Source organism: Amborella trichopoda, chromosome 1 (genome assembly GCF_054954075.1).
Source record: "Amborella trichopoda isolate Santa Cruz 75 chromosome 1, AtrichopodaSantaCruz75HAP2 v2.0, whole genome shotgun sequence".
NCBI lineage: Eukaryota > Viridiplantae > Streptophyta > Magnoliopsida > Amborellales > Amborellaceae > Amborella > Amborella trichopoda.
In genome coordinates, this window is record NC_142336.1 from 42,858,485 (window position 1) to 42,886,344 (window position 27,860).

The window sequence follows — 27,860 nt, forward strand, 5'->3', positions numbered from 1 at the left end:
TTAGCACTAAAATCTTAGCACTTACATATTTCATAATCAGATATGTACTACACCACAAAAAGTGCAGCCAATCATACAAAATATCAACAAATGAAACCTTCTGTCAATGATACATTATTCACAAATAATAACTGAAAAATGAAAGGATAAGAAAGAGGACTTGGTTCAGTTGATAAATCGATTCAAAACAGTTAACTGTCCAGAATCTCCATTCAATAGAAAAACTTCAAGAGGGGTATAAGATGAGGGGCTCGCCAGTGAAGATTCTAATTTGGAGGTAGGTTGCAGAATCATGCTTCCCTTAGCACATGGAAGTGTAAGAAGCCTTGGGCCCATGCGCATCTTCCAAACCTACAAAAGTTCCAACTTAAGCAGGACATCAAAACAGAAGAACTAAAATCAGTTTCTTTGCTAGTTAGCACTACATTGATTAGCAATACTCTTTCAAGTATCACAATTGCAATCCTCTCTCCTACATATACCAATCCAACTACTTAGGCAGCCAAAGAAGTTTGTATCTCAAACTCAAAGTGTGTGCATGCAATCTTTCATGATCTGCATGGTATTTCTTCATGGGTAAGGGGTCTTCTCAGTACTCATGTCAACTTTGTACTAAATTGCTGAACCAAGCCAATCACATAACCATCAGAATCTATTAAACATGAAGAGAACAAACAAATACTAATTCTTCAACATATTTTTCCTAACAGGTGCCTTTGATTACATTTGTAGTGGAAGAATCACATTATTATTGAATTGAGTTGCAAGGGGTAATTCACATTTTTTTAGAACCCCACTCTATCATTTGAAAGAGGGAACAATGCACAGCTATATCTTAAGAGAAAAGATATCAGGGTGAACATAAGATCGAAACCCATGTGATCTCCTTTGGAAGAACTAAGATGCTGATTGTGTTATATATCGGTTGGCTTAAGCCCCGAGTGTATCATTTATCATGGCTGGAATGTTTTCATATCAAACTCTGATTGAAAAAAAGGCCACTATGATACTATTTATGATAAAGAATGCCGAGTCCTTACTTCAGAAGAACAAAATCTCACAAGTTGCAAGAGAGTGAATCTCATCTAACCTACCAAAAGTGGAACTGGTTGATGCACAACAAAGAAAGATTCGTTCAACAAATCTACAACAGCTGACATTCTCGAAATAAGTTGGAAACATTAAATTTTGGTCCAGCATGGTGAAATGTTATAGAATTGAAGGATAGAACTGTTGGTGTATTCCAAGGAATAGCCAGGACACCGTGTATGAGCATATCTGAATTAAGGGTCCCGCACAATAGCTCCATAAACTGATATCAAGCCAACAGTGGAAGGATGGATGTTGTCTTTAATAACTAGCCAAGGGCTGGGGAAAGGACCGATTGTCGTCGTGTCTTTAAATATAGAAAGCAATCACCTATTGGCAAGGGGAGGATGTTTTTCGACCTTAACAATAAGGTGCATTCTAACGGAGGCCTTGGGTAAGCTCGCCCTCTGGACATCTACACGCAAGCTCTTGGCGAAGGATCTATAAAAAGCACACTTGTTTTCCTTGCATAAAATAAATTATTTGACTTGGTTTCACGAGCAAATACAATGTGTTTGGACCGGCAGCCACCTTAGGACCCACAATCGATAGAGAGATTCTTTGTGAGGACCAATTCAGTCACCAACTTACTTCAGTGAGAGCCACTTCAATCGCCAACTTACTTCAGTGGGAGCCACTTCAATCGCCAAGTTACTAAAGTGAGAACCACTTTGGTCACCTACCACTTTAGAAGAACCGCTTTGGTCATTTGCCTAACTCAGTCATGTATGCCAAGGATCAAAGGGTCTTGGTGAAGCATGACGAGGTCAACAAAATGTGGAGAGTTTATTTTAAAAAATTATTAAATAAATGACGAACAAAATGCGAATATAGCGATAGAAGGAACCGTTGGCATAAATGAGAGTGGAGGTTATAGATACATCCATAGGATTAGGATATCAGATGCAAGGGTTCAAAAAACGCTAGGTGGCCCCTAGGCGGCCTTTCTGGCACCCAACACCTAGGCGAGCGCCCTGTAGTACAATTCTTAGCATATTTTTATATATTTGCTATCCAAATGGACAGATATTCATATACTTGTGTCAATTTTGTAATTTATTCCATTTGAAAATATCGCAAGTTCGCAACATACGTTTTTATATACAAACATATCACATATCTCAGGTTGAGATGAGAATAAACTTGTTCAAAATTTCAAACCATATAAAACATTTTAAAGTCTAATAAGCTATTGTAAGGTCTCCATCTCTCATATTCTCCAAATTCCATATCCATAAAACCATAATAACATCATAGTCTCCAACTCTCCAAGTCTTCAACAAATTGACTTCCAAAACTATAAAAATCCACACAACAAAATAGTCCAAAAAGGCAAAAAATATAAACCACATAAAAAAATAGTCCAAATGTCGAAAGCCCAAACCAAGATGCTGCAATAAAGTTATTACAAAAGAAGAGAGAAGACATCAATATGAATCAGAATCATCATCTTCATTGCTTGCATCTGCATCAAAATCGAGGCCGTCATCATCAGAATCATCACCCTCTTCAACATATTCCTCTTCTTCCAAAGATTCTTCTGAATCTGCCTCCTCTTCCCCTATCTCCCTCTGTGAATGTGAAGTACCAATAGAAGTCGTTGCTCAAGTGGCCCTCCTAGGATCAGAAGCTTGCCCCGAAGCCTCCTCGACCATTTCCCATGTCAAACCCTCCCCAAGCAAGACCTCCTCAGTACCAGGATCACCAACTAGCCAATCTGAAGCATTGTCCATGTCTTTCAAAGAGATGGGATCCTTCTTTGGCTGGTTTTTCTTCTCCTTGAGCCTTTGATTCTCTCTAACAAAAATCAAGTCATTGAACTTCTTTTGCTCAAGCCTATTTCTTATCTTTGTATGCACCTATAAGGAAACATGCATATAACAACTCCTTTCAGTAAAATGTTGTAGCCTTGTAGACGAGCTTTTACTCTCACACCTATAAGGAAAATGCATACAACAAGTCATAGTAGACTCATAGCCTACTATGAGTCTATGATTTTCTTACCTTATATGAATCTATATTACAAAAATGAACTTGTAAACAAGAAAAGCATATAAAATTGTAAAATAGTAAGATATCATCTCAAACGAACTCCAATTGCGCTCACAACCAGAAGAGGTAGTTGTCAAACTCAAGATTCGTATAGCCATCTTCAGGAGGTTTGGAACGCTACTCCCATGATGTCTCCACCATTGAGCTGCAATATGTGGGCAACTTTTTATAATTAATTTTGGTATTTAACGTTATCACACATAAATTTAGGAACTAAAAACTAAAAAGAAAATTATAATTTATAAAACCTAAGTAAAAAGTATATTACCTAGTTCGTCTTTGTTTCTCTGTCTTAATGACATATCTTTCCCAAATGACATCAAAGAACACTTGTATGAAATAAGTTCTTATCTTGGATATATGGAACGGGAACTAATTTCTCAAGACACTCAATAAAACCTTCTATAATTATCCCTTTTGACTCAATATGCGTATCTACATAAAATAATTTGGGGTTCAAATAGTACCCTGCCGCATGCAATAGTCTATGGAGATGCCTATCCCATTTGTCATCAATAATCCCCCAACTTGGGTTCGTACTTGGCTGCATCATTGCCCAAATTCTTTGCATTCTCATTCTTAGCCCTTTCCATTGCCTCATATATAAAGCCCATGGAGGGCTTATCAACATCAACCAAGCGCAAGACCTTCACCAAGGGAAGAAATACTAATATCACATGCTTCACCCCACACCAAAAATATTTCGAAAGAACAATATCCCGTGCCTTCTTTCCCTTGGCATCTCTAGACCACTTACATCTACTCCACACCTCTGAAGCAAACACAGACCTTAATGCGATCCTCCCCCTATACATGCTCTGTAGACTAAGGTAGGCAATGGCAAATCTAGTGACCCCAAGCCTCACTAGCTCTCTCTTCTTTATAAACTTGCGCAACATGCTAAGGGTAAGTATATGACTGTGTATGAAGATTGTAACCTCCTTAGCTTTAAAAAGAACTCCTTTAATAATAGGCAAATCTCTAATGGCCTCAATCATAAGATCTATGCAATGTGCAGCGCAAGGAGTTCAAAATATACGAGGTCTCTTTTGTCGAAGCAAATGACCTGTAGCTAGATTGGGAGTAGCATTATCTGTGACCGCTTGAATTACAAGTTTCTCCCCAACCTCCTCAATGCCCTTATCAATGAAAGAAAATACATAATGAGCAACATGCATATCATTGCAAGCATAAATTGGTCACAAAAAAAATGTACCCGAGGGACAATTTACCAACAAATTCATGTTACTCCTCCTCCTATCACTCCACATATCTGTCATTAAAGAAATCCCAAATTTAGCCCACCCCCCCTTACGGGTCTTGAGATATTCGTTAGTATACTAAACTTCTTTCTTCAGTAGTGGCCCTCCAATCTCATATGGAGTTGGACCTTTCAAATCTAGCCCAATTGCTTCCAACATTGTATGGAAGCTATTAAAAGAAATGCCCGCATGGTAAAATCACTGAACAATAAACTGAATCAGTCTGCCTTTATCTTCTTTTTTAAATCTATTTTCAATTGTCACTTGTTTTTTCCCATTTCTTCCTTGGCCTTTCTTAATTATTGTCTCAGGGCTAGGTGTAAAAAAACTATCTATAAGCCCTCTCATATGAGGCGTCTTAGACCCAAAATCCCTCTTGCTCTCAGAGCTCTGAGTACCAATCATGGCTACCTCTTCTTCCCCCTCTTCATCCTCTTCTTCAGTGGCAATATTATCATAAAAAACATGGAGCCTTCACTTTAATTATGTTATATCCTTTTGTTTTGAAACTTTTTTACTTTTTTCACCTTCAATGTATTTAGAAATTTCTTTCTTTACAAGCTCTGAGACTTTCTTACATGGGGCAACACCACCTCTAATACCCACAAGATGTTTCTTAAATCTATTTATGCCGCCATTAGAAACATGTCCACAGAAATTGCACATAATTTTATTCATATCATTCTTATATGAGTTAACACAATATTTCCATCTCAGATTGCCACCCCTAGCAGACACCGTAGAAAATATCTCAAATTGGAAAAGTAAAACTCAAATAAATATTACAAACTGACCTTTTCTGCCTAATCTATGTTCTTCGATGTTGGTTACCTCAATTGAGTTACTAATTAACTCAAAGTCTTCTAATGCCACCAATAGCACCCTAAAATAATTTCAATGAGAAAAGAAAATTTTTTCAATCCAAAAAAAATACTTTCGATTCTCAGAAATTACTTTAGATTCTCATAAATAAGTTTAGCATAGAGATTGAGGTTTTTTTTTTTCACTTTGAGGGTTACAAATAAACCCCATAATGTTTTTATACAACCTTGGGGGTCAAAATGACCCTTTTTGTCCTTTTGGGGGATTTAAAAAAACAAAAAAGGGCCTACGGCCCTAGGCACCCGCCCAAAACTGGGCGCTGGGCACAGCGCCCGCCCAGGTAATCCGCACATGTAGAGCTGCCTGGGTCTGGGCGTGCGGTTTTTTAGTCCAGGCCGCCTAGGCGGGCTAGAAGTGCGGTTTTTTGGTCCAGACCGCCTAAGCGGGCTGTGCGTGCGGTTTTTTGGTCCAGGCCGCCTAGGCACTGGGCAAACCATTTTTTAAAACATTGATCAAATGTGAAAGAAGCTTTGAAGATGATCAAGAGAGGAAAGGCTTTAGGACAAGATGGTATTCCGATAAGAGATTTGAAAGTGCATGGGAGAAATTAGCAATGACTACCTGACCAAAGTGTTCAACAAAGTATTGGCAACAAAGAAAATGCCAGACAAATAGAGAAAAAGTATTGTGGTACCTATTTACAAAAACAAAAGAGACTTACAGAATTGTGCGAACTATCGAGGTATCAAACTTATGAGCCACATCACGAAGCTGTGGGAGAGAGTGAGTGAGCAACGACTAAGGCATGAAACAAATGTATCAGAAAACCAATTCAGTTTTATGTCAAGGATCAAAGGGTCTTGGTGAAGGACGAAGAGGTCAACAAAATGTGGAGAGTTTATTTTCAAAAATTACTAAATGAAGAACCCAATGAGAATATAGCGATAGAATGAACTATTAGCATAAATGAGGGCGGAGGTCATAGATACAGTCGTAGGATTAGGATATCAGAAGTGAAAGACGCTTTGAAGATGATGAAGATAAGAAAGGCTTTACAACCAGATGGTATTCCGATAGAGGTTTGAAAGTACATGTGGGAAAATGGCATTGACTGGCTAACCAAACTACTCAACAAGGTATTGACAACAAAGAAAATGCCAGACGAATGGAAGAAAAGTATTGTGGTACCTATTTACAAAAACAAATGAGACATTGTGTGTACTATCGAAGGATTAAACTTATGACCCACAAAATGGAGTTGTGGGAGAGAGTGATTGAGCAACGAGTAAGGCATGAAACAAGTGTATCAAAAAACCAATTTGGTTTTATGCCAAGGAGGTCAACAATTAAGGCTATTTTCCTACTTTGGCAATTGATTGAGAAGTTTCGGGAGAAGAAAAAGACTTCCACATGATCTTTGTTGATTTAGAGAGAGCTTATGATAAAGTACCTAGAAATTAGATTTGGTGGGTGTTGGAAAATAAATGACTCTCCAGACACCACATCGACTTGGTGAGAGATTTGTACGAGGGAACGCTAACCAGTGTATGAACAACTATTGGATAAACGAGTGAGTTTTTACTAACAATAGGTCTACATCAGAGGTCAGCATTGAGCCCATAAGTATTTGACTTAGTTATGGATGACTTAACTATGCACCTACAAGATGAGGCATTGTGATGCGTGTTGTTCGCGGATGACATAGTTTTAACAGATGAGACCCGAAATGGCGTCAACACAAAGAACTTTGGAGGGATGTTCTAGAATATAAAACTTTTAAAATTAGCCAGACTACGATAAGAGTATATGGAGTGCAAGTTTAGTAATAATACGAATAGAGATGAAGAAGTAGTTAAGATTGACGGCCTAGAAATATCAAAAAGAGCGCATTTTTGATATCTTGGATCGATAATTCAGGAAAATAGGGAGTTTGAGTAAGATGTTACAAATAGAATTAGAGCTGGGTGGGCAAAGTAGAGATGTACAACCAAAGTTATATGTGAGAAGCTGAAGGGTAAGTTCTATACAACAGCTGTGAGAACAGATTTGCTTTATGGGCCAAAATGTTGGGCGGTCAACAAACAGCATACTCAAAAAATTGATATGGCTAAGACACGGATATTGAGACAGATAAGTGGCAACACAAGAAGGGATAGAATTCAAAAATGATGGTAGAATTTAGGTGTGGCACCAATAGGCGATAGAATGAGAGATAGTCAATGTTTTAAAAAACGGTCCGCCTGGCGCCTAAGCGCCCGCCGAGGAGGCCTGAACAAAAAAAACCGCACGCCTCGACCCTGGCGGCCCTACATGGGCAGTTGTACCTGGGTAGGCGCCCAGTTCTAGGCGAGCACCCAAGGCCGTAAGGTGTTTTCCGATTTATAAATTCACACAAAAGGGCAAAGGGGGTCATTTTGAACCCCAAGTTTGTATAAAAACATTATGGGGTTTATTTTTGAACCCCCAAAGTGAAAAAAAAAAAAAACCCTCAATCTCTAAACTTATTTATGAGAATCTAAAGGAATTTCTGATAATCGAAAGTATTTTTTGTGAATTGAAAAAGTTTTTTTTTCTCATTGAAATTATTTTTAGGGTGTTATTGGTAGCATTAGAAGACTTTTGAGTTGATTCGTGGCTCGATTGAAGTACCAACTTCGAAGATCAAAGATGGTGCAAAAAATGTCAGTCTGTAATCTTTATTTGAGTTTTATTTTTCCAATTTGAGATGTCTTCTGCCGGATCTAGTAGGGGTGAAGATCCAGGATAGAAATATTGTGTTAACCTTGATAAAACTGATAGGAATAAAATTATGTGCAATTTTTGTGGACATGTTTCTAATGCCGGTATAAATAGATTTAACAAACAACTTGCCGGTATCAGAGTATATGTTGTCCCATGTAAGTAAATCCCAAATCTTGTAAAGAAAGAAATTTGTGAATACATTGAAGGTGAAAAGAGTAAAAAACTTGCAAAACAAAAGGATATAGCAAAATTAAAGTCAGTGGTCTATGTTTTTTATGATAATATTGACACTGACGAAGAGGATGAAGAAGGGGAAGAAGAGGTAGCCATGGTTTGTACTCAGAGCTCTAAGAACAAGAGGGCTTTTGAGTCTAAGAAGCCTCGTATGAGAGGACCTATAGATAGTTTTTTTACACCTAGCTCTGAGACAGTAATTGACAAAAGCAAGGGAGAAAAGGGGAAAAACCAAGTGACAATTAAAAATAGATTTAAGAAGGAAGATTTAACACTACTCACTTGAATAGCTTCCATAAAATGTTGGAAGCAATTGGGCAATTTGGGCTAGGTTTGAAGCTCCAACTCGTTATGGGATTGGAGAGCCACTATTGAAGAAAGAAGTCGAGTATACTAACGAATATCTCAAAACTCATAAGGAGGGATCGGCTAAATTTGGGGTTTCTTTAATGACAGATATGTAGAGTGATAGGAAGAGGAAGAGTAACATGAATTCGTTAGTAAATTGTCTCACGGGTACAGTTTTTTTGCGCTCAATTGATGCTTCCAATGATATTCATGATGTGCATTATATATTTTCCTTTATTGATAAGGGCATTGAGGAGGTTGGGGAGGAACTTGTAATTCAAGTAGTCACAGATAATGCTGCTCACAATCTAGTTGTAGGTCATTTGCTTCGACAGAAGAGGCCTCGCATATTTTGGACTCCTTGTACTGCACATCGCGTAGATCTTTATGCTTGAGGCCATTGGTGAATTGCCTATTATTAAAAGAATTCTTTTTAAGGCTAAGGAGGTTACAATCTTCATATACAGTCACATACTTACCCTTAGCATGATGCGTAAGTTTACAAAAAAAAGAGAGCTAGTGCGGTCTGGGGTTAATAGATTTGCCACTGCCTACCTTAGTCTATAGAGCATGCCTAAAAGGGGGATTGCATTAAGGTCTATGTTTCCTTCAAAAAAATGGAGTAGGTGTAAGTGGTCTAGAAATGCCAAGGGAAAGAAGGCACAACATATTGTTCTTTCGAAATAGTTTTGGTGTGGGGTGAAGCATGCGATATTAGTATTTCTTCCCTTGGTGAAGAAGGTCTTGCGCTTGGTTGAAGTTGATAAGCCCTCATGAGCTTTATATACGATGCAATGGAAAGGGCTAACAATGAGATTGCAGAGAATTTGGGCAATAATGCAGCCAAGTATGCCCCAATTTGGGAGCTTATAGATGACAAACGGGATAGGCAGCTCCATAGACCATTGCATGCAGCGGGGTACTACTTGAACCCCAAATTCTTTTATGCAAATACGGATATTGAGTCAAAGGTGATAATTATAGAACGTTTTAATGAATGCCTTGAGAAACTAGTTCTTGATCCATATATCCAAGATAAGATATCAACTGAAGAGCTAATTTCGTACAAGTGTTCTTTGATGTCATTTGGTAAAGATATAGCATTAAGACAAAGAAACAAAGACGAACCAGATGGTATACTTTCGACTTATGTTTTATAAATTATAATTTTCTTTCAAGTTTCAACTTTCAAGTTCTGATAAAGTTAAATAACTAAATTAATTATAAAGGTTGCCCACATATTACAACCCAATGGTGGAGACAACATGGGAGTAGCGCTCCAAACCTCCAGAAGATGGCTATAAGGATCTTGAGTTTGACAACTACCACTTCTGGTTGTGAACGCAATTGGAGTTCGTTTGAGATAGTATTGTACTATTTTACAATTTTATATGCTTTTCTTGTTTATAAGTTCATTTTGTAATATAGATTCATAGAATGCAAGAAGATTATAGACTTATAGTAGTTACTTATGCATTTTTGCTTATAAGTGCATACAAAGAGAAGAAATAGGCTTGAGCAAAAAAAGCTCAATGACTTGGTTTATGTTAGAGAGAATCAAAGGCTCAAGGAGAAGAAAAACCAGCCAAAGAAGGATCCTATCTCTTTGAAAGGCATGGAGAATGCTTCAGATTGGCTAGTTAGTGACCCTGGTACTGAGGAGGTCTTCCCTGAGAAGGGTTTGACATGAGAAATGGTCAAGGAGGCTTCGGTACAAGCTTTTGATCCTAGGAGGGCCACTCGAGCAACTTCTTCTGCTGGTACTTCACAAAGGGAGATAGAGAAAGAGGAGGCAGATTCAGAAGAATCTCTAGAAGAAGAAGAATATGTTGAAGAGGGTGATGATTCTAATGATGACGGCCTCAATTCTGATGCAGATGAAAGCAATGAAGATGATGATTCTGATTCTTATTGATGTCTTCTCTCTTCTTTTGCAGTAACTTTATTGCACCATCTTGGTTTGGGCATTAGACATTTGGACTATTTTTATTTTTTTATGTGGTTTATACTTTTTTTACCTTTTTGGATTATTCTGTTATGTAGTTTACTGATTTTTTATAGTTTTGGAAGTCAGTTTGTTGAAGATTTGGAGACTTGGATGTTATTATGGATATGGAATATGGAGAATATGAGAGTTGGAGACCTTACAATATAGCCTATTAGACCTTTAAATGTTTTGTATGGTTTGAAATTTTGAATAAGTTTACTCTCAATCTGAGATATGTGATATGTTTGTATATAAAACGTATGTTGCGAACTTGTGATATTTTCAAATGGAATAAATTACAAAATTTGACACAAATATATGCATATATGTGCATTTGGATAGCAAATATATAAAAAAATGATAAGAATTTGCACCACCGGGTGCCCAACATTCTGGGCGACCGCCTAAGCACTGGGCGTTGGGCACCAGGCAGGCCGCGTAGCATTTATTGAAACCTTGGAGAAAGTAGACATAGGTGGGCGGGCCATGTATGGGCAAGGGAATGGCTATCCCTTTAGGAGAGTACTAGTATGACACGTGACAAGATATGCTAGCCAGGTTTCACTTGCATGAAGCAAGGAGTGGCCGCATGTCTCTTAGATGGGGCAAGTCTCTTACCACCAAGATCAATAGGAAGGACAAGGACCTCCTAGAAGCTAAAAATGTGGTACAGTGAACTCAAATCATATCTTAAGGACTTACACCAAGGAGGTTTGTATCTTGGGGTCTGCTTCAGGAATTCTCATGCACTATACTTGGTTAACCACCGGATAAAGAGGAAGTACTAACGTTAAGTCCAGATAGCTTCTCCCTTGAAAGCTCCCTCTGTGTAGGTTTGAGACCCTAGAAGGATACTGAGACTGTCCAACGCACATGATACCAGTTTCTCACTCTAACCTCTGTGCTGTCTTCGATGTTGCTACTTTATAGGTCGCAAAAAATAGGAAAATTGCACAAGCTAGCTCGTGACAATGACACATCGAACTGCCATGAATTGTTGAACAGTGAAAGAACCTCCAGTCTAGATGTATACAAAATTTAGCTCAAAATTTTTTGTACTTGCAAGAAACTAATGTATATGAGACTGGTACCGCTGTGTATACACCGTGTAACTGCAACTTTCAGAAATCTCGCACTCTCCATCTTATCCATCAAGAACAAACATCGTTTATGACAATATGCTTTCAAAAAGTGCTAAAGAAATATGGAGTCGTAAAATAAGGTTGTAATGAAAAAGAAGAATGTGGTACTGAACATATTTAAGAAGAAATGCTCAGTATTGCCAGACAAACCAAGGCCCTCCACTAGAAACAACAATAGAAGGCTACACAAATGTATTAAAAAATCCTCATTGGCAGACCAAAAATGGGAAACAGCATGATCTCTACACCCAAAAACCAGAGTATAGCCATCCAAATATTGTGCCTGCCCTGAGTAACACGGAATAGACGTCCTCATCAAAGACCTTTTTTCTATTTAAACCCTCTCCATGCATATCAAGTGCTTGACAGTAATGTTTCTGACGAGCAATTTCCAATGTTTGAAATTTGTAACAAAATTAACAAACCCGTCTGAAAAATGCTTAATTTAACTCTGCCAGATTTGGAGAAATTTACTTTATTGAAACAGACAAGCGAACTCTTGCACATGCCAAAGTTAGGAATGAAGGGTCTGTTGGTCTGCAGATAATGATATGTACACAATTCCAATGAAACCCAATCTAGCATCTCACAGAACTAGCCCAAAATGTGGTTGAAATTTTGTTGCAATCAAGTCCTTTTCCCAGGATGGTGAAACTGGGAGCGGAGGAGACTCTGAGCAAAGAGAAGACAAATCTGGAACCTATATTACATAGATTCTTCTGTTTGGGTGCCGCACCTGTGTCAGGCACATTCCAACACACACAGACTCATTCTTCTTCTTGTTCACAAACCATTGACTACATTTGAGAGACTAGAACTTCTTCTGTTTTGAGGAGACAACTTTCAAACCATTATGGATTCAGCCAACTAAGGCATAATACATTTCTCAATGTTGGATTCTATTGTCCATTTCAAAATCACCTAGTTGCAGAATCATGTTCTTCATGGTATGAGGGATCCAATGCCCCCACCAATGTCTGATACTGAGATTAAGTATTCATGTCCATGCAACATAGGCCTAGACAAGATGTGGAGAAAACAAATTTCGAGTTCCCAGGTTATTCCAAGCTGCCCTTGATTTTAAGTGGTTTGTGGATGAAAAAAGTACCACAACAGGCACCCAAACATGCGCACCAATGAACAGTATCTCATGCCCATTTTTATAACCCTATTGCAGATATCACCAAGGCAGTGGTCTCAAATTCAGGCCCTAAAGGCATCTTTTCATAATTAACAACTGAAGAACAAACAGTTCACAGATTGCATTCGGCCAGATAAGACTTAACACTAACTGAAAAATCACATTTTCTAGACACTAGTAATGGTGTATAACAAAGCAATCTATTTTTGAATCAGAAATTTCATGTAAATAAGGGCAGATGTGTGATGTGGGATGGGGAGCATTTTTTAAACTATCATTATAGAGATTGTGAAGTTAATACCCAGCACAGAAGCATAGAACAACTGTTTCAAACCCCGGCTTGGTGGGCTTGATCATCCACCCGACATTATCCATGTCGAATAGCTGGATTGGTGATCCGGATCAGTCTAGAATGGTCTGAATCGGCAATCCATATAATATTGAAAATTAAAATAAAAATTACAATCGGGGTTAATGGGGTGAGGATTTAAGGGGACATAAGAAACATTGAATATGCTTAAAAAGAACAAGGAAAAAAAAATACAATATGATGGGTTTTAGGGGAGAACAGGGCAAGCATCAATACCTTCTAAAAACAGGTTCAGTCCCGGCCAATTCCGGGTCCAGATCAATGATCCAGATCAGGGATTGCCAGGTTTCAAAACACTGCATAGAACAATACAATGCACTGCAAAGAAGCAGACCCAAGAGCTAGGCTCCAAAAAACCTCAAGTTGAAAGTAGTACCTCCACTACTTCTCTTCTAGGAGCATGAATAGCTAAGCAAAGGCAATAGTCACTCTTTGAATTTCCATATTCAACTGAATTTGAAGGCATGTCTTTGCCAACAAGCATTTCCATGAAAAAACAGCATGCATCACGATATCCCTGCAAAGGATTTACTTAGTAAAGGTAGTCATCAATTGAGGAAACTGAAATGCTATTTCATTTCAGATGAGAGAAAACCTTCCACAGCCGTATTACGACAAGGGCTTGTGTGTCTAGCAATAGAATACGTCCAAGGGAGTCTGTTATAACAGCAAGTGAACCACCAGGAGATAGTGTAAGTTTCTCTCCCTTCCTTGGGTGATCTTTCAGACATGTCAAAAGCGATGCTGCCTCAAAGTACATCATCTCATATTTCAGTTAATGGGTACATTACAAGATCCACATAAACAAGAAACAAGTAGCAGTGAAACAAAAACAAAATAGGTTGCATACAATGGAGGAAAAAAGCCTCTATGAACGAAATGGTTATTCAACTGTAACCATAATGTCAATATCTAGAACTTATCCATACGCCACTAAAATGGATCACTTCCATAATCACTCCCAGCAGCTAAAATATATAAGCACAAAGTCATACAGCTCAACACTAAGCATGTGTTAAATTTGATCAAATGCATAGAATTGGACAGATCAACAGTATGCATGTGTTATATTTGAGAAAATGAGCACCTAAGTTGCAACAACTTAGCGGTGGAAGGTATGACAGATAATGATATATCTACAATAACCAATCCATATGCCACGAAAATGGATCACTTCCATAATCACTCCCAGCTTGCATGTCTTAAATTTGATCAAATGCATAGAATTACACAGATCAACAGGATGCATATGTTATATTTGACAAAATGAGCACCTAAGCTGCAACACCTTAGCAGTGGAAGGTATGACAAATAAATTACCTGCATACGTTTTCTTTTCTTTTATATAGTCTGTGCATAATTTTTTTTTTTTAATGAATGAATCCATGCATGGTTTAAATTTTTATTGAATCTAATTAGGACGCACCTGAGTCACCCAGAACTGCCATCCTGCCAGTTCCCAGACAGCCTCCAACTTGCTGGGGGAACCTTTTTTCACTAAATCCCCAGGTGACTATACAGGCCTGGGAGGTTCTGTGGGGCTCAGGTGGTTCCGAGTCTCCACAGACTCGCCAAGTCCAAAAAAGTGGGGCAAAAAATCAAAAGTGCTTTTTTAATTTTTGCAGCCACATGGGGGATTTTAAGGCTTGAAAAGAACCCAAAAAAAAAAAAAGGGTCTAGGGCGATTTCAATGCCCTCTCTCAGGTCCAATGCTTAGATATAAAAAATGAAACACCAAATCACACATCAAAGATTTTGATTTTCAATTTAGGGGTTTCCATGAAACTTCTGCAAACTTTGGATGAAGTAGGGCAGAAGTCAAGCTTAAAGAAACTTTAGTTTATGGGGGTTTACTTCCCCAAAAAAAAAGTTTTATGGGGGGTTTGATTGATGGTGCTTGTTCAATTTTGCAGCCACATGGGAGATTTTAAGGCCTGAAAGGAACAAAAAAAAAAAAGTCTAGGGCAATTTCAATGCCCTCTTTCATGTCCAACGCTTAAATTTAAAAAAAGGAGCCCCAAAATCACACATCATAGATTTCGATTTTCAATTTAGGGGTTTCTGTGAAACTTTTGCATACTTTGGATGAAGTAGGAAAGAAGTCAAGCTTAAAGAAACTTTAGGGGGTTTTGATTGGTGCCATTTGTGGACTTTTCTTTCAGAGACCTCAGTTTGAATGGAAAAGAAGTTTGAGACAATTGGCTCCGATACTTCAGCCAAGAGAAACTGGTTTCTGTTTTTCCTATTTTAAACCCTCAAACGAATTTTTCTTTGGAAAATTATCTTGAGTTCTTTAGATATCTAGTTACATTTTCTTCATCTTGTTTGTTGCATTCATGCAATTTCTTCATCAATTTCTTGTGCAGTCCCTCAAATATAATAGAAATAGTAAAAAACCCTAGAATGAATTTTTATTTAAAAAAATATCACGAGTTCTTTAGATATCTTGTTATATTTTCTTTCATCTAGTTTGTTGCATTCATGTAATTTCTTCATCAATTTCTTGTGTAGTTCCTCAAATATGAAAGAAATAGTAAAATCAGATAAATAATCTTGTAATTAATTTCTTTTTCACATTTTCTCGCTTTTCCTGTTTTCTGATTTTTCCATTATTTTTTCAATTTTTTGCTTCTTCTTTGGTGGCCTCATACAGGCTGTGCTGACTCAAGACAAGGGATTAGATTTTTTGTTATGGTTAAGGTTTATGTAGAGATGGTGTGGCTGGTCAGTAGTGGATTAGATTTGTTGGGATGCAACTTTGTTGGTCTTGTAGGGTGATGGATGGGGCGTGGATGTTAGAGCAAGAGGATGGTGATTATGGTAACATGGGGATGAAAAGACGGTGACTGGGAAGTTTGGGTTGAAGAGAGAATGGATAAGGAGTGTGGATGGTATGGAGATGCAGAAGATGGATGGCATAGCTCTTGAGGATGAAAAATCAAGTGCAATTAACAGTGTTCTACAGAATAAGCACTATAAAAAACTTGGGTTTCACAGAATCAGCATCTCAAATGGTTTGTGGAATCAGCACCCCAAAGCATGGAAAAAACAAGTCGTATCGCTGTGTGAGAATCACTTATGTCTGCTCCAAGCCGAAGGAGTTTTACGACTTGTCAGAGGCTGAGACCTGAGCAATGCTTCCTGGCCCTAAAATTGTAATACCACATTGGCATTGCCCCCAATGGTAGAAGGTGAATTGCTTAACACCATTAGATGGGCCTGAGCTGCGAATGATTGTCCATGGAGACTCATAGAGATAATGGAGGATTGCTAATTTAACCAACCATCTGTTTCCTCTCACCCTGTGTCTAGAGAAGCAAATTTTGTAGGCTGATTTACTACCGATAGAAGCAGTACCAAGATAGTCACACACCATGTTTACTACACTCCCTCTCAACTAGATCATACCAGTGTTACCCCCAAACTCCCATTTTCTTTTGGTGTCACGTGTCAACACTTGTAAACATTGCCTCGACACCTTGATCATACATGCTGGATGATTTCATGGTATATTAGTATGTGTTGGCCTTCCATAAGAAGTCTCTTATATAATATTATTACAACTAAATCCCATGGCATACGTGGCAGAATGGACTCTAAGACATTGACATGGTTTTGGGTTAAAATCCCAGTGAACAAAACTTTTCATTGGTCTAAAATTTTTAGTATGTAATTCAGACTGTAAAAAACAATTCACAAACCTCTTGAAGAGGTGTAGTGAGCTCTTCCACCACATGACTTGCGAATTTGTTTGTAAAGTGTGCTATTCAATTTAAAAAATGCACATCACAAGATTGTAATGATAATTGATTATATCTTTAACTGCACTTACAAACCCCAAGAACAATCAACCTCCAGAACAACACTCCAGACAGGTTGGAGTAATAGCATTACAATCTCAGTTCTATCTTCCCTGTTGAATGGTAATATATATCCTGAACTACATTTACAATCCAAACAATTCCAAATTTTACAAAAGAAACCTACAATTAAGAAACAAATACCAGTGAAATTCTAGTTCAGATTTCACTATGAGAAATGGTTGAACCCCAGGAAAAGATGCATCTGGAGAGGCTAAAATAGCAGAGAGAATGAAGGGAAAAAAATACACATAATATAGGAAATTAACTGATTCCAACTAAATAAACAAGATAGCTTTCAGTGATCAGGCCACGAATTCTCACCTTTAGCAAATGCTTGAGGCTTCACCTCAACTGGTCTTGTTGAGGCTTCATCACTACGCCAAATCATTTTGGACAAGGATGTGAGTGTTGAAAATGTAGCTGGCACAACCTTTGACAGAATTGTTCCTACCAAAGACCTCTTCCGGTCTTCTGAAAGCCTGTGAACCATATGCATAACAAGTTAAAGGCACATACAGTGCAGTTACTTTCCAGAAATAAAAGGAAATAAATAATAAAAACATGTAAAGAAGAAGAAAACAAGCAGAAACTCACAGTGCCCTTCAAGTATATGCAATTTCTTTAAATTTAAAAGGCGTGCAGTTCCAACTTTTGATGGAAAAACGGGAATAAAATATTCAAAGGGAAAAGAGCAGAAATAAAACCACCTGAATGCTGAAATTACAGCATCATGCCCAATAATGACTGCACAATAATAACGCTGGCTTGACTGCTCAACAATAAAAGCAGCTGAATTCAAATACCAGAATACCTTCAGATAGCTTCCTCTATTCTCAACTAGAACAACTTAATAAACAGTATCAGAGAAGTACAATATATGAATCAGAGGCTGGTATGCTTAAAGAAAATAACAGGAAGCCTTAACTAAATATTTCCTAAAAGAATAAGTGCACTAACAGACATAAAGCATACAGAAAATACGGTCAAAAAATAGCATGTATCATACCTCATATTCCATCAGCGGAGGAGGCATTATACCAATTACTGCTGCATCAACACAAGGTCCAAACTTGTTAACGTTCCAAAGCTGATGAGGGAGTCTCCCATAAGAGTTTCCGATATCCTCAGCTTCTCTCTTTTGCATTTTATCTCCCCACAATCGAGAACTTCTTTCCTGGAACCATCTATGCACCAAGCTCTACACCTCATGGGTGCAACTCATGTTAGGTTCATGCAGTTTCCTAAAAGAATTTTAAGAGTCAGATGAATGTCACCAAATATTATTTAGTATATATGGCTATAAATATGGTTCATCTTAAAGGGGCACAAATATATGACAGAAGCTCATAACACTTTCAGTTAAAAATTAGGAAAACAGTGCAGCTCCAAAAGAAATACGACCTATTCCTTACAGAAAAAGAAAGTGCTAATATCTGGAATCAACAGAAACCCCCTTTATAATAACCACCAAGAGAAAATCAATAGAAGCCCCTGGATTTCCGTTCCAATATCAATGCATGATCTAAAAGAGTACAATTGCACTAATTTATATCAATAATACTACATTGTACATAGCATACATGTGACCAAAACTTCCCCAACAAAGGGCAAAGAATTCCCCTATGGACTTGAGCTACAAAGAAGAATCACTTTCTAGTCAATGCAGAGAAGGGTGTTTCATTATCACAAGATATCTAACAAGTTTCACTTCCTTAAACAAGATCGAGAGCAAGAAGATGAGGTACAGAGAGTGACTGGCAAATTACAAACTCAGATAGCAATACCCTATGTAAAACAAATCATGATTCACTTAACGTCATGAGATAGGACATTTAAAGTGATGGACTACCCAAAATATTTTGTAACAAATGAATTGGAGGGAATTTTCAGGATAAGTAATGAGGTCAGTGAAGCAAATGGTCGGGCGAGATCCTTCACCTAAGAAAGGCAGGAGAATTCTGTCTCAATTGGGGGAAACAATTCCTCTCACCTTACTTTTATTTTCCAAGTTCCAATTCTTTTGTTTTTTTTAACAATTTCCAATTTCCATTTCCTTTTATTTTTATTTTATCTTCTCTGTATTGATTGATTCGTGTGCCTTTAAAAGTGCATGCCTAAGGCAACTTGATGTAAACCTCATTACTCAATACTATAGCGATAAAAAAATAGTTATTAAAAAAAAAATCATTGGGCCCACTTGGGACTTGCCCAAGTAAGTCCAAATCGGGATCCGGTGCCATGACGATTCTAGGGGAGAACCCTCACATTATTTTCATTTTCTTTGTTAAAATAGCGTCAGTCTGATTCAGGACCACCCAAGTTCGATTAGGTGACTCAAGATCAGGACACTAGCGAGTCCTAACCACGAGTCCTACTTCTCAATCACTGATAAAAACTAAAAATATAAATCACAACATCAAAAACTAGGCCACATTCATCAACGGGCAAAATTAAAACCCTCTCTACACCCAACTGAGAAGGTCTGGAGGTTTCAAAGCCCCTTGCCCTAAATGAGATTGGCTTGATTGACTTTACACCAAAGAAATACCAAATTATTCATGGGTTTTCCAGTCAATTAGAGAGCTTAATGGTACCAGCGTTTCAAAAAACACTAGGTGGCGCCTAGGCTGCAGGGGGGTCCAGGCCGCCCAGCGCCTAGGCGGACGCCTAGAACCTTGGTGGCTCAGTAGAAAGAAAAGTGTCCATAGTCAAACAGTATAACTGTATAACACATAAGACAAGAATTAAGGACTTAGGGCACATCAAATGTCTATAGTACACAAGTCCACATAGCACATAATCACATACACTCCGCCATACTCCATAAGTCCATATCCAATTATCCATAGTCCACACTCCACACTTCACACTCCACACATAATTAAAACTTAAAACAAACCAAAGTTACCAAACCAATGAACCACAAATCCACAATACACAACTAAGAGGAGGACAAAGAAAATGAAAAAAATATAGTATATAGACTTGAAGACTCAAAAGAATCTTCAATCATCATCCATCATTCATCATTCATCAGTTATCATCAGAAAAAGTAGGGTCAGATGCATCTACATCATATGCATCGGAGTCCAAGCCATCATCATCGGAATCATCTCCCTCCTCGACATAATGGTTGTCCTCCTCTGTCTCTTCTAAATTGCCTCTGCTTCATCCTCTTTCTCCACCCTTGCCCTCTGGGAAGAAGATCTAGTGGCCCTAGGAGGGTTGGCAGATGTCCAGGAGGCCTCCATGACCATATCCCATGTCAATCCTTCATGCCCCTCGACCTGATTATCATCAACCAACCACTCCATATCATTCTCCATATTTTTTGATCTGAGGGGGTCTCTGTTATCTCTCTTAGCAAACTTGTCCTTCAAGTATCAATTATACTTGACATAAACTAGGTCATCGGGCCTCTTAGATTTAAGCTTGTTCCTTTTCTTTGTATGAATCTAATAAATCAAATGAAAGTGAAACTAATTAAAATAATCAAATATATAATAGGTAAGACTACAAAACGACAAATTTACAACTAACATAAGTAAAATAACTAAGAGTCCAAGACTAAGTAACTAACTAACTAAACTAATAACTACTAAAGTACTAAATTATTAATACAAATTACCATCTCAAAAGTACTCCAATTCCGCTCACAACTAGACGAGGTAGTGATTAGGCTTAAGATTCGAATGGCCAACTTTTGCAAATTTGTAGCACTACACCCATGTTGGCTCCACCAATTGGCTGCAAATTGATTTTGAATTACAAATTTATAACTGTTAACTATATATGAAATATTAAGATATAGACTAATAGAATTATAAATTTACAGAGTATGGAAAACGAACTACAAACATGAAATGAAACTTGAACTTAAGGAACTTAAGAATATTATTACCTGAATCAATTTTGGTCATTTGCCTCATCGCCATTGGACTCCCAAAAGACTTTAATCCGCACTTGTAACTTATCAGCTCATCAACGCATATAATATCCTGGATATTCTGATTAGGGACTAGCACATCTACACCCTTATTAAATCCAATCATTTGTGTGTATATCCCTATCAGCATAAAAAAAATCTGGGTTCAAGAAATAACCAGCTGCTGCAATGACCGATGTAGCTGCCTATCCCACTTCTCATCAATAATCTCCCAAATAGGCTTATAGCGGCTCACATCATCATCTAAATTTTGGGCTATCTCTCTCTTGCATCTCTCTATAGCCTCATATATGTAGCCCATAGAAGGCTTATCACTATCAACCATGCAAAGGACTTTGACAAGACGAAAAAATATCTTAAGAGCGCCCTTCACCCCTCGCCAAAAAACCTTAGAAAGGATAATATCTCTCCCCTTCTTCCCAACCTGATCCTTCGACCACTTGCATGCTCTCCAGTCATTCGAGGTAAACATCTGCCTCAACTAAACTCTCCTCAAATGTATGCTATCTAGGCATAAGTATGAGGTCGCAAATCTCGTGACCCCAAGCCTCACAATCTCTTTCTTCTTTGCAAATCTACGCATCATGCTAACGGTGAGAGTGTGACTATAAATGAAATTCGTAACGTTGCGTTCTTCACTGCACCTGAAATTTCACTCAAACTGCCAAGAGCCTCAAGCATGAGGTCTATACAATGTGTTGTGCATGGTGTCCAAAAGATTCTAGGGTAAACTATGCGCAACAAATTAGCAGCAGCAACATTTTATGTGACAACCTGTATAACATGCAGCTCCTCACCTCCTTGATTCCCTTCTCCATAATTTGGAATATGTAATGGGGTATCATGGCTATAATCAGAGGCATCAATAGACCTCAAAACAAAGTCCCTAAAGAAGAAGTCACCAGCAAATTCATCTGGCTGCTTATCTTCCGATCACTGCAAGTATCAGTCATAACAGAAACTCCATACTGAGCCCATGCTTCCTTCTTAACATCAACAATATACCTCATGATGCCCATTTCTTTTTTCAAAAGACGCTCTGAAAGCTCATATGGGGTTGGGGGTTTTATCTTAGGCCCAAATTGGCCAATTGCCTCTACCAAGTTGTAGAAACTGCTTAGGCGAGCGGTAATGAAAGGAATGCTCGCCTCATAAAACCATCTAGCAACATATTGGCACAGCTTTCTCTCTCTCTCTTCGTTCTTGAGTTTATTTTCAATGGTGGTTCGCTTCTTTGTTTTTCTCTCCTGCAACCTCAAGGTCAGACAGAGCAAAAAACAAACCATAGGCCCGAACTCCAGACCTCATCTCTACTATGGATGCCTATCTCTCATCGTTTTTTATTTTTACAATAGTTGTAAGAGAATTTATCTCCTCTTTAACAGCATCAGAAGCGTTTTTACACAAGGCAACATCCCCCCTGATGCCGGTAAGATGTTTCTTGAATCGGTTTATGCCCCTCTTTGTATCCTTTTCACAAAAATTGCATCTTATGCAATTTTTATCCAAAGGATTCGAGTTGTAGTCATATTTCGAACCCAGATCACCACTTCGATTAGCTCTTGAAGAAGACATCTCAAAATAATACAAACAATCTAAAAAATAAAAATTTTCACTAAATTAAAAATTTTCACTAACTTTGATTGTTTTATCTCCAAACTTCCACCTTAAGATGTTTTCTAAGGTCAAAATCTTCTAAAAGACACTCTAATAGACTAATAAAACTTCCAAAACTAAATCTAATATCAATAGATGATGCTTAGATTGATTTCTCGTAACTTTGAGAAACCCTTCAATCCTATGGCAATCACAAAAAAACTAGTTTTTTTGGAGTTTTTCTCTCTCTAAAATAGACCCTAATGAAGTTAAGGTTTCAAATGAATCTAAAACCCACAAATTTTGTCCTTTTTTTATTAAAAAAAAAGCCTAAAAATGCCCCTCAATGAGAGGCATTTCCACCCAGTGCTAGGTGTTGAGCGCTCGCCTAGGCTTCTTAAGCGCCTAGGCCACCTAGGGTCAATCTGTCTATTTGGACCGCCTAGGCCGCCTAGGGTCAGTCCGTCTCTTTGGACCGCCTAGGCGTTGGGCGATCCGCTTTTAAAACAATGAATGGTACATGGTCTTTATGGGGCAAGAGTAGGTAGAAAGAGTGAGTGTTGATCATCCTTCAGTTGCATGACCTTATACATTGGTGCCATTGCCACTTCTGAAACCCTCCTAAGGGAATTTAGATTTTAATGAAAACAGTCCCTCCAGCTGCTCTCCGTTCATACTTCCATAGACATTTCCTAACAGTTAAGGTAACTAGGGATCACTATATAGCTGACTCCAATTTTAATAGGCCTAATTGGTCGAATATTTAAATTACAAACTGCTGGGAGAAAAGTAGAGCTCGCATGGTAATTTTGAGAAATGGAGTGTTACATTTGTTGCCAGGCAAGAGATTGTCGCTACAGTGGGATGCCCAACCAGGTGACATGCTTTATCCAGGTTGGACTATGGAGAAATACTTGAGAGACAAAAACCTGTACATGTGTTGATCACTTCGTTGATGTCTTAAGCGGTGTGCCGAAGATCGCCATGGGCCAAGTACTTGCCACTGGCCCTAGGGGAGTAACTCATGTGAGTCCAAGTGACTCGCCAAGTAATCGCCAAACACTAAATTAGAAAAATTAAGAAAGATCCGAAGCAAAAAGTGAAAAAAGAAGGAAATAGTTGTTTAGAATTAAATAAATAACTAAACAAAGAAAAATGGAAATGTGGTTTGCGATCATATGCCCAAAGAGAGAGGGCACGTGGCCAAAAGGAGCCACGTCTCTCTCTCTCTCTCTCTCCCTCTCTCTCTCTCTCTCTCTCTCTCTCTCAGAGTAGGGGTGGCAATGAACCCAGACCCAACCTAGGATCCACCTGGGTATACCTGACACGGGTCTCAGTATGGGTCCAACATTTGGACCACCCGGTGGGTCGAGGTCGGGTCCGGGTCCAAAACCTCGACCCAAACACTATTTTGGTCCGGATCCGGGTCCGGTTGGATCCGACCCCATACTTATTCGTTTGGGTGTATTAAAGATCGTATACAATAAGAACTCGTAGTCATCTTTAGTTATTAAACGACAAATCAGATGGCTTGAAATCTAATGGCAGGTGATTATGACCTTGTTGCTAATAATATGGGTATATGATGGTAAAAAAAGGGCACAAAAAAAAAAAAAAACTCATAGTGGGTTTGTCATTAGACCCACCGGTTACGGGTATGGGTCCAACTTTTGGACCCGACGGGTCGGATCCTGGTCCAAAACCTGGACCCGAATACTATTTGGGTTTGGGTCCAAGTCCAGCCGTACTCGACCCGTTGCCACCCCTATCTCAGAGGAGCTCTCCCTCTTTCTCTTTACCAATTACTTTGTTAATAGCTCTCTCTCTCTCTCTCTCTCTCTCAATCACTCTATGTGGGTTTGGAATAGGAAAAACCAAAAAAAAGGTACTCTTTTCATGGTAGATATTAGAGAGAGATTGGCGATGGACGGGAGACCATTGGTTCAAGGTTGCAACTTTTAACTAAGGATCTTTGAAATGTAGATGAAAGGAGTTTGTTAGAAAGTAAATAAGTTTTAAAAGGTGAAATGAGGAGATTTTCTAGAGAGATAAAAAGGGTACCCCCTTCTATTTTCCAAATTTTTCTTGGTACGTGCCCCCAACTCAAGGCTACTCAGCATCGCCAATAGGGAGAGGCCAAGTTACTCGCCCGAGGCCGAGTGGACTCGAGTGAGTCACACTGGTCTTAAGCCTTGCAAAGCTTGAAGCCCAATCAATATGGAGGCTTACCAGCAGTGGACCTGGTTATCAATAGCTCATAGAAGTTCACAATTGAATTGACAAAGCCTCTTAGCCTACATCATCCACTGCAAAGAAGACAAGAACAAGTTCCACTGCAGAGACAATTAAAGCAAAAACACTCACCAAAGCCTGCTATCAATATGACATGTTCTAAAATTTATAGGGATAGTTCGTTCCATTTTCAAGCCCGCAACATGAGAGCTTTCTGCGAATGATTCAACAGCAAAGAAATCATGGATGAGGTAGCGACATTTCAGATGATTGTCAGAATGAGCTTTAAACTCATTGATATATATATACATATAAGATGTAGACCCATTAACCTTGTAGAGAAGACCAGATTCAAACATAGAGTCACTAGGTCCTTCCACAGTAGAATTTTGAATACGGCAAATAACCATGGAGGGAGAGGTTACAGATAGCGTTTAGAGAAACAGTACCAACACCCAACACCCATTCACATACCAATATACATAATAGTCAGGCCAAACCGTAATGGAAGAGAGAAAAGAAGAAAGGAAAAAGGAAATATAGAAGAGAAAGATGAGTAGATTCTTTCTTTTCATGATTAGACGAATAAAATTCTAATCCATTGAAATATTAGGCATCATACTTTCTAGTTTTTCCCACTACATCATTCATGCAGGAGCAAGGAACTCTGGCACATCTGTCACCCAGTGAAAGCAGTCAAGATGAGTAGTCCAAGAACTGAATATAATAGAACTGGCATGAAGGAAGAAAACATGATAAGTGTGCTAGGTAATTGGATATTATAGACCGTGAAGCATACACAACTTTGGGAGATCTATTCTATTGAGATCCAAACATAGCAAATCCTGGATTTTTAGGCCAATGATTCGTGGTTAAGGAATCATCATCTATGATTGAACACAGCAAGTCCTGGATTTTTAGGCCAATGATCGTGGTTGAGGGGTCATCATCTATGATTCTGTAAAATCCATTGACACGGATTTCCATGGGAGCAAAAAAGTAAATGCAGGTTCACTATTCCTTTTCTTTTTTCTTTTCTTTCTCCTCATGAGGACTCCTTTGGATTAGGGATAGCAGAACTGACTCCAATCAAAGTATAGCACTTAATTTTTCTAAATTATCCATTTGCATAGGAAGAACCAAAAAATAGATTGAAAGAAATCAAAATTCATGCAATAGTTATTCAAGATTAATGTGATAATTCAAAGGGTTTGAATGTAAAAGTGAACATACCTCAATATCTGAAGCATTAAAACGCACAATCACACTAGGAAAAACGACACAAACTTCAGCTGAAGAGTGATCTTGATGAAAACCTTGCCTATGTGTACTTCTTAGTTTAATAATCCGCTCGGGGTATAACATCTGTTTGCAGAAAAACGTTGTGAGTTGTCTCAAAAGCTAGAAAGAAAAAAAATCAGGAACCAAGAAATGGAAAGACTCATTAGCAGCAACTGTGAAACAAACATAATTTCAAAGAACTATTTTAAATAATGATCGAGGTAAATTATCTAAATCAGGAGAAAAAGAATCAATCATTGAAATACAATGACACTTCTAAGTGCAACACTAACAAACTAGCTTATCAACGCTTGCTTTATACATAAAACAAAAATTCATAAAAAAGAAGATAAGAAAACATGCAAAAGCATAGAGAAAGAAGTTTAGCGGAAGCAAAGATGATTGAAAGAACTAGAACGAAAATGCATAACATTTTTATTTTCTCAAAAAAAGAGTGTAGAATATATTTCTTCAAGATTTTAGGGGAAAAAATAATAATAATGTAGCATTCATTACAAAACGCATATATGAATATTCTTACCATTACAAGAAAACTCAATTCAACATGGGCTTCATATGAAAGACCACATAATTAAACAAATGATTAAGACTCAGCATCAAAAGCACTACATGAATCTGCAACAAAGTAGTCCAAGCAATTTGGATGAAATCCAGTTCTGATAAACGGAAACAACGAAATCCAGTTCAGATAAAAGGAAACAAAAAGGCCAGCATTTTTACCAATAATCCACATTAAAAAAATACCACAAACTAAATCCGATAACTGCATTTGGAGACATGATAAAACCAACATTAGAGACATATGGAGCCCAAAAAGCGGCTAAACAAGGAGAGAAGAGAAAGAGGGCTCAAACCTGTTTGTGAATCAATTCAGAGGCCAACGAATAAAGTAGCAGGTACCCCTGAGATGTTGCTAGGGCTAATACGCGATGATCATCAAAGATCAACCACTCAATCGCGCTTATCTTGCCTTCATGTGACAAGAAAGAAGGCCGAATTGTTATGGGCCTTGAATCATCAATCCAACCAAGCACCAAAACCAGGTTTTCGTTAGCAAGGGCAAGCGAATTCGAATCAAGAGCATGGTAGAGGTTAGGGCTATCGAGCCATCCTTCTTTACCGGCCCCTAGTTGTTCAAGTTCCTCGCAGACTATGCAGCCGAGTTCAGTCAAATGAGCTCTCCTCCCCATTAACAGCCACAGCAACTCATCTCAGGAATGGCACAGAGAGAGCAAAAATTGTCGGGATCGCAGAGAGAGAAGATAGAAAATGGTTGAATTAAGCAATCAAGTAGAGGAATGATGAGAGGAAGTGAAAAGTCGATCTCGTAGAGAGAGAAAGGTGAGAGAGAGTGTGAATCCGAGATCAGGGGAAAGCCGGTGAACAAATCCTCTCGCTAAGATTTCACCGCGATAAAGTATGATTCCTACTTTGATCAAAGCTTCGTATCAAATCCATGCCCGGAAAGCACTTTCAGAAACAGAAATATCTGTGATGGATCTAACATCATTTTTGAACGATAAGAATCAAATTCGAAGCTCAAAATAGTATGCGGATCTTGTGGATCTATAAACACCTATTTTTAATTTAATTGGATAGTCAAGATAATTTGTTACCATATATACGCTTAAATTTTATTTTTTTTTTTCTCGCGACTATAATGTTCAATCAAAGATGATCCATCTAAGGCTCCTGAATTGCAATTTTCGATGCGTTATGAGGTTGATGCTCT

At 38.2% G+C, this 27,860-nt stretch overlaps 1 protein-coding gene and 1 long non-coding RNA gene across 17 annotated transcripts; both read right to left on the bottom strand.

Annotated features, from left to right (window-relative positions):
- On the bottom strand, nucleotides 1-27,669 carry LOC18442152 (Rab3 GTPase-activating protein non-catalytic subunit). Of its 16 annotated transcripts, XM_088866223.1 has the most exons (9): nucleotides 26,983-27,669; nucleotides 26,060-26,191; nucleotides 18,059-18,250; nucleotides 17,760-17,821; nucleotides 17,374-17,531; nucleotides 13,785-13,933; nucleotides 13,566-13,706; nucleotides 3,200-3,286; nucleotides 2,344-2,948 (listed from the first exon to the last, which is right to left on the bottom strand). In XM_088866223.1, exons 1-8 carry the CDS (start codon nucleotides 27,316-27,318, stop codon nucleotides 3,242-3,244), a joined length of 1,215 nt encoding a protein of 404 aa, XP_088722349.1. In that variant the 5' UTR covers nucleotides 27,319-27,669; the 3' UTR covers nucleotides 2,344-2,948; nucleotides 3,200-3,241. The 16 variants fall into 16 exon arrangements, 13 of the variants coding, with proteins under 13 accessions (XP_088722348.1, XP_006852398.1, XP_088722364.1 ...); XR_016055198.1 differs by lacking the exons at nucleotides 2,344-2,948; nucleotides 3,200-3,286 and adding an exon at nucleotides 1-351 and having other exon boundaries at nucleotides 13,406-13,706; nucleotides 13,785-13,846; XR_016055194.1 differs by lacking the exons at nucleotides 2,344-2,948; nucleotides 3,200-3,286 and adding an exon at nucleotides 1-351 and having other exon boundaries at nucleotides 13,406-13,706.
- LOC110007915 (uncharacterized) lies at nucleotides 20,011-20,799 on the bottom strand. Its single transcript, XR_016055215.1, has 2 exons — nucleotides 20,681-20,799; nucleotides 20,011-20,507 (listed from the first exon to the last, which is right to left on the bottom strand). It is a non-coding gene; the product is annotated as an uncharacterized LOC110007915 (long non-coding RNA).
- Nucleotides 27,670-27,860: the final 191 nt, after the last annotated feature.